General features: G+C 52.5%; 1 protein-coding gene across 1 annotated transcript; it reads right to left on the bottom strand.

Annotated features, from left to right (window-relative positions):
• Nucleotides 1-716: 716 nt before the first annotated feature.
• Nucleotides 717-2,537, bottom strand: LOC123052595 (GATA transcription factor 2). Its single transcript, XM_044475848.1, has 2 exons — nucleotides 1,785-2,537; nucleotides 717-1,643 (listed from the first exon to the last, which is right to left on the bottom strand). Exons 1-2 carry the CDS (start codon nucleotides 2,142-2,144, stop codon nucleotides 954-956), a joined length of 1,050 nt encoding a protein of 349 aa, XP_044331783.1. The 5' UTR covers nucleotides 2,145-2,537; the 3' UTR covers nucleotides 717-953.
• Nucleotides 2,538-6,928: the final 4,391 nt, after the last annotated feature.

The following is a 6,928-nucleotide window of genomic DNA, read 5'->3' as shown; positions in this document are numbered from 1 at the left end:
CGCACATGGAGGTCGGCAGGCCGCATTGCACACACCTGCACTCCATGGCCGCAACGGGGCTCCGCCCCAAGCCATCTTTACCCATCCTGCCGTCCTGCGCAGCCCCACGGAGAAGCTAAACGGCAAAGGAAAAAAAGTAACACCCCTGCCACTCCTGCTAATAAGTGAAGAGAGAAGAGAGAAGAGAAGCGTAATGAGGGGGGGCACATCACGTGACCGGAACGTTGCCCACTCTTTCCCCTGCCGGAAAGCTCCGCGACGGGCCCGAGTCACGTGCCGAGCCACCCACCATTCCCGGCTCTCGCACCCGTCTTTCTTTTTCTCGCCATTAAAAAGCTTGACCTACCGGTGAGAAATAAAGTCCGTGGAGTAGCAGGGCAGTAACCACGGAGAAAAGCTGCAGCACCCCAATGTGCCAAGACACTGGCTGGTGCTAACGAGAACGAACAGACCGAACGCGCAGGCTCTAACTACTGTAGCTAGTGGCACTCGAGCTTCTTGCATGACCGGCAGTAACATCGCTCAGATTTTGCCATGGAAAAAGCAGCCAGTTTGATGTTTTTTGTAGGAGGCAGAGACGAATCCTGACACTCGAAGAATAATCCGTGAAACTCTGGTAGATTTTGGCCGTTCGTTCGATTAACAAATTTAGCGTTATTTACGAAGTTCTTGAGAAATTATACCACAATTCAGCGTTGGATTGGCCACGATGGCAATTGTACCAACAGAACTTGATATTCATCACTCGTAGTAGAACTTGGAAGGGAGGTAGGTACCAACAAATTAATTAACAAAAAGATGCAAAATATATGAAGAGAAAAAAAGGCGAAAAGTGAAGAAAAGGAGGCCTGAGAATTTTGCAAAGGGATCTAGCTAGCTAGCTAGGCTGCGCGGGCGCGCGATGATGCACGGCTAACTAGCTAGGAGTACATCCGTACGGCCGGCTCAAGCGATCAACATATGCCGTAGTCATGGAACATGAGCTCCGGCTTCACGGTCACCCCGGGGCCGGGGCCGGCCGCCGCCGCTGCCGCGTCCAGACGGTGGCTGCCGCGGATGAGAACGAGCTCCTTCTGGCGGCGCAGCTCCATCACCTTGCGGTGAGAGTTGGAGTGCTGCGTCAGCAGGAACGTGGGGCTTGCCGCCGGCCGGTACTCCGGCACCAGCCGTCCTGACTTGAACCGCACGCCGCACGCGTTGCACAGCGTCTTGGGCCCCAGCGGCCCCGTTCGCCACTGCGGCGTCTTCTCCGAGGCGCAGTGCGTGCAGCGCCGCACGCCGCCCTCCACCAGGCCCACCTCGCCGCCGGCGACGGGTCCCTGCTTCTTGCCGCGACTGCCGCAGTTGGAGCCGCTAGGTCGTGCCGTCGTCGAGGACGGGAAGTCGGACGAGGAACACGAGGACGAGGGCGATGGCTGCGAAGGCGGGTGCGGCATGAGGGAGTGCCATGCGGCGGCGGCCGCGGCGCTCGCGCGCGACCGCTTGCTTCGCGCTCCGCGGCCTGGCTCCGCTGTGACGCAGCTGTTGTTCGCCGCGTTAGCCGCCGCCATTGCCGCATGCGCGGTCGATGAGTAATTCGGCATGTCCGAGTAGGAGTCGTCCACGAACTTGGATAGCCATTCGAGCTCCGCGGCTTCCTCGCTCTGAAACGCACACGTACATACACATTCAGGTAAGGTCAGCAGTTCGATGATCACGAGTACGTGTCAGAATGCACACGATTTAACGATCATGCACAATTTCATCTGCAAGGGCTACGCGTTCGTCAATTATGCGGTGCTTACGGGTATGTAGAACTCGTCGGCGAAGGAGAGCATGGACGTCTGGTGATCCGACGACGTGGCGGAAGGGGTGGTGGCCGACAGCTCGCCCACGCCGGCGCCGAGGTGGTGATGGTGGTGGAGTCCGTTGTCCGGCGCGGCGGGGAAGAAGTCGTGGGCGCCCGCGGTGGGGAAGTCGAGAAGCTCATCCACGCGCATGCTGGCGTCGCGCATGGGCTGCATCCCGTAGAAATGGTGAGCGGCCGCGGAGTAGCCGCCGGCCTGGTGGCCCATGGGCACGGCGTGGACGTTGGAGGCGTTGTGGTAGGAGCCCATTCCCATGCCGAGCTCCACGCCCATGGCCATTTCCCACTCGGACGCCATTCCAGCCCCCGGGAGAGCAGCAAGCTTGTGTGCCGCGTACTTAAAGAGCACTGGCACTGGCCGTTCCAGTACGAGCTAAGCTAGCAGTGAGGAGTGTGAGTGTGCGAGAAGGTTTATAAAGTGGTGCGAACGAGGGAGGAGGCGAGCTGGGCGGAGAAGAAATAGTGCGCGCTGGGCTTTGAAGGGCGAGCTCCAATCAGTCGCTAGTAGCAGGAAGGGCAGTTGCGAGATAATTTAATGGAGAGAAGGACGGAGGGGAGAGAGAGAGAGAGAGTTGAAGGTGGTGCGATTAGGGGGGGTAGAGGATTAGCGTGCGGAGGGGAACGGAAGCTGGCCTGCTACAGGGTACCCCAGCACAGGGGCAGGCCTCCAACGTGCCCACCCATCTTCTCTCTCTGTGCACGCTCATGTGCGCGCCAGACCACATGCGTCTCTCTCTCTTTTATCACAGCTCCATTCTCGGCCTAGCAACGCTTTAAGAGCATCTACAAAAACCAGCGGGGGCGAAACGTAAATGACAAAGATCTGAGGGTGCAAAAGGCTAATTATTCCCTCATATAGGCACTTCAAATGAAATTTTCTAGCCCCCCCTCGCCTCAACATAGCTCCGTTGTTGAGAAAGTGCTCTTCTACCTCGGAGCTTAAATGAGCTCGAGATGAACATTAAATTCCAAAAAAAAACAAATTCTGAAGGATTTGAATTTTGTGTGTATCAAACTTTAGCGAATGGTTTGAGTGCTTGTAGATTTCACCATGGAATGACATCCGTTGAAGCCGTGGAAAAACAACAAAATCAACACTCTGAAATATTTTTGAAATTAGCACTTTAGGAGCATTTATTATTTTGTTTTTTTCTATTACTTTCACAAATGTCTTCTCATGATAAAAATTTACGAACACCCAGAATATTTGTCAGTGTTTGCCACGAAAATAAAATAGTTTCCTTATGTATATATTTTTAGAATTTACTGTTCACTCAAGCTCATTTGAGCTCGAGCTGAGAAACATCACGTCCCCACCGCTGTGCTTTTCATTTTGGTAAGGAAAGGAGGGGAATCAGCCGTGCATGGGATGTGAGTTTCTGAGCCGGAGCTTAATTGAACTTGGATGAACAGTAAAATTCAAAAAAAATTGAACTTTTTTTGGGTACAAACATTGAGAAAATTTGTGCGTGCTCACAAAATTTCATCTTGAAATAACATTTTTGAAAGTCGTGGAAAAAAGCAAAATTGATGCTCCAAAAATTTTATTTTTCAAAAGCATTTTGGATTGCTGATTTCTTTTTTGCCACAACTTCAAAGATATCTTTTCAACATGAAATATTGTGAGCGTGTAAAACTTTTGTCAATGTTTGCACAAAAGAAACCAAATATTTTTTGAATTTTTTCTTTCTCTGAGTTTTACTGTTCATCCCGTTGAGCTCGGGAGCTTTGCCGTGCATGTTACTACTACTACTTTAACCCTAACGCATTGAGAGCGAGTGCATGAGCACACGACGCGCCACGTGACCCCGTGAGCTGTAGCCTGCGGCGAGTGTCGCCCCAGCCCCACTCGCCATAGACGGACGGGCGAAGTGGACGACGCGCAAGGGAATGGAAGGGAAGCATCATGCAACGCATCATCTCTCCTGCCTGACGCGAAATGAATGCTGCCTCGCGCGGGGCATTTCGTACCGCTAGCCAGGCGGGAAGGTCTGACACCCAGAATGGCCACCCCGGTCAAAAATAATTCCATTCCGGGGAGGTCTCCAAGCGTTTCCTTCTTTGATCGCCGTCCCGCCCCAGAGCCTTGTCGCTGGTGCTCGTTTCCCTGCCGGTCTCGGCATGCAATAAAAGCCCCTGTGGCACGCAGCAACGCTTGCCCGCTTCACGCATTTGCTCTTCGCTGCTGCTGCTAACCAAACTACCCAGTCTGTAAAGTTCCGGTTCATCGGGGAGGCCGACTCCGGCGAGGACGTGCGGGCTCAGACGGCCAGCCGGGCCCGAGGAATCTTTCTTTATATAGGCCGGAGGCCAATTACTCTTCCTTGCCCGGCCCGGGTGGCAAGCAAGCGGCTAGCTGCTGGACGCCGGCCGGCGGGCGTGGTGCGTGTTCGGTTATGTGCGAGTGACTGCGCGGCATGCATGATTTTTTTTTTTGAGACAAACGCGGCATGCATGAAATGATGCATGTGCCATGATGCATGCCGGAGTAGCAACGTAAAGGGGCTTCCCCGACCCATCACGCCTTTGCTTGGGTTCCATAAGTGCGTGCATGTACTCTACTGGGAGCCCATAATTTCGCCATCCTAGTTAGTAATAGCATGCACTGCCTCCATCTACGCACCCAATCCTCGTAGTAACGTTGTACCGGTACGTACGTATCGCATCGTATCGTCCACAGTAAGCTAGCAAAGTTCTTTCCTGCTACGGAGAGTATGAGTTGGACAAAAATGTTGGCTTAATTCCAGTCAAGTATCGGTGTTTCTCTGGCCTTGCAACGCACGTACGTACGTATCACATGTATGTAGTGCTTAACTTAAGCGCGCCAAGACAGAGATCAGGAGCACGTACGTACGCATGTATATATATATACGCGGGTACGGTGAAGTTTGTGGAACAAGCTGTGTTTACTTGCGAGTAAATTGGAAGGAGGAAGAGAAAGGGAAAAGGCCCATTTGGAAGTAGGGCATGCTAGGCCCGACAGCGGACATGTTACACATGGTGCGCCTGACACACGGAATATTGATACGTGAACTAATCATGCCAAGCTGTCGTTTTACGCGTCCTCCCTCACGTAAACCTTTAGGTCACAGCAGTAACTGGTCGGCTTTAATCAGGAGAGCTGCAGTAATGGGACTAGTAGCACTACCACGCAGCTAGCTCTAGAACTCGCTTTACTCAGCTAGTCTTTCTTGTAAGTATACAGAGTAACTTGGTTTCAGTTCAGAACTACTCCCTCCGTTTCTAAATACTTGTCTTTCTAGGCATTTCAACAAGTGACTACATACGAAGCAAAATAGGTGAATCTACACTCTAAAATATGTCTACATACATCCGTATGTAGTAGTCATTTGAAATGTCTAGAAAGACAAATATTTAGGAACGGAGGGAGTACGTGCCATGGGAGAATTGAACTTTGGTTTTCTCTAAGATCGAGGTGATCGATGCAAGATAGTACTCCTGCCCACATGTGTGCCTGCTAATAACGTAACATTCGATTCTTGGGGGCCGGACGGTTAATATTTAGAAGTGATTTAGATAGATATTTATGCAAGTCAAACTTGCATTAGCTGTACTGTGCACTTGTGCGTGGGCGAGATATATATATACGCCGAGAAGAACGAAATGGTGCGTGGCCGCGCGCACTACGTGCGATCGCACCGGAATCACATGCTAAAAGCGACGAGGCGCATAAAATATGCAAATTAATTCGTACAAGAATTATGCATTAGTCCGGTCGCGTCACATGAAGCTAGCAAGCTTGAAGTGAGCTGTCTCCGCTTGACCACAGCTAGCTTAACTGGCACTCTAGGGTCTGGTCAAAAGGGAGCTAGTCCAGTTTAGCTAAAGCCTAAAGCGTCCTACTACATGTACCATGATGCACATGAGCCCTTCATGATCTTGCTACTCCAGAAATGTTTACACTAACGGGCACTTAACCATCTACACTGACGGGTTTGGTGGTCGTTACCGGGTTAGCGTTTTTGTTAACGTTTTCATTAAACCCGCGTGAAAGTCGAGAAACTTACTATGACCATATGTCCGTTCACGATTGGGGCGGCATTAACCACAACACCAGCAAGCTCCTTCCGTTCGCGCGCTATTTAAAAGAGACAAGACGTCGGGCAATAATCGCTCCGTCGCCCCTCATCCCCTTCTTTCATCAATTTCTCAACCCTTTTGATGGCATCCGACGAGCAGGAATAGCAGTTCTCCGGCATAAAAGAAGGTTGGGTGGCCTGCCGAGCCCGCCAGATACGAGCGAGGCAACTCGCTGGTCCACCTCCCTCGCCTAATCCAACGGAGCAAGTTGCCGCTCCAAGCTGGTGCGTGATTCAGCAACTCGCCGCTTCAGGACAGCTAGTGGGAGGAGTGTCGAGTTCCTCCAGGCCGGCACGGGGGAGCATGATGACACGAGCATCGCTGCCATCGCCGTGTCTATCGTGCCTCCCATGCCTGCGACCGTGCCATCCACCGTCAACACGCGTGTAACCACGCCCTGGAGGCAGAGAAAGAAGCCGGTTGTGCGGACATCGATGAGGTGGCAGACCGCACGTCCACGCCCGTCGCCATCATCGAGGAGTAGTAGAACACGCGAGGCCGCCGCCGCTTGGGTCCCATGAACGTCACCGCCGAGGCGACGCCGGCGTACACAACCGATGTCTTGCCCGGTCGTAGGCCACCGTCGTCCCCCTACCCAAAAACCAACTCCGACCCGTACAGCATAGGGACCCTTCCCCTTCGCTTGAAGCACCAGCCGACGGTACACTCTGATGAGCGGTGGGGAAGCGAGCCACCCTTGGCGTTGAAGCGTATACCTCCAGGGCTCGCGGTTGCCGGACATGAGGACGACAATGGAGAACCGCCGCGACCGACAGTAGACTAGTGAAGGTTATCCATGTCGTCGGAATGGATATCTACCGACGCCAGCCGTAGACTAATTTTATCTTAGTCCGGTATCGTTTTCATCCTGTTTGTTAAAAAAAATGTTTAAAATGTATGCGGGCATCGTTGTATTATGGTTTCCCCTCGTCTTCACGGGCTGGTCCTTTTGTTCATGGATGGATGCGTGAGAAAATTTAC

The sequence above is a fragment of the Triticum aestivum genome, chromosome 1A (assembly GCF_018294505.1).
Source record: "Triticum aestivum cultivar Chinese Spring chromosome 1A, IWGSC CS RefSeq v2.1, whole genome shotgun sequence".
NCBI classification, from domain to species: domain Eukaryota; kingdom Viridiplantae; phylum Streptophyta; class Magnoliopsida; order Poales; family Poaceae; genus Triticum; species Triticum aestivum.
The sequence above is the reverse complement of the archived record's forward strand: the minus strand, read 5'-3'. Positions and strand labels throughout refer to the sequence as shown.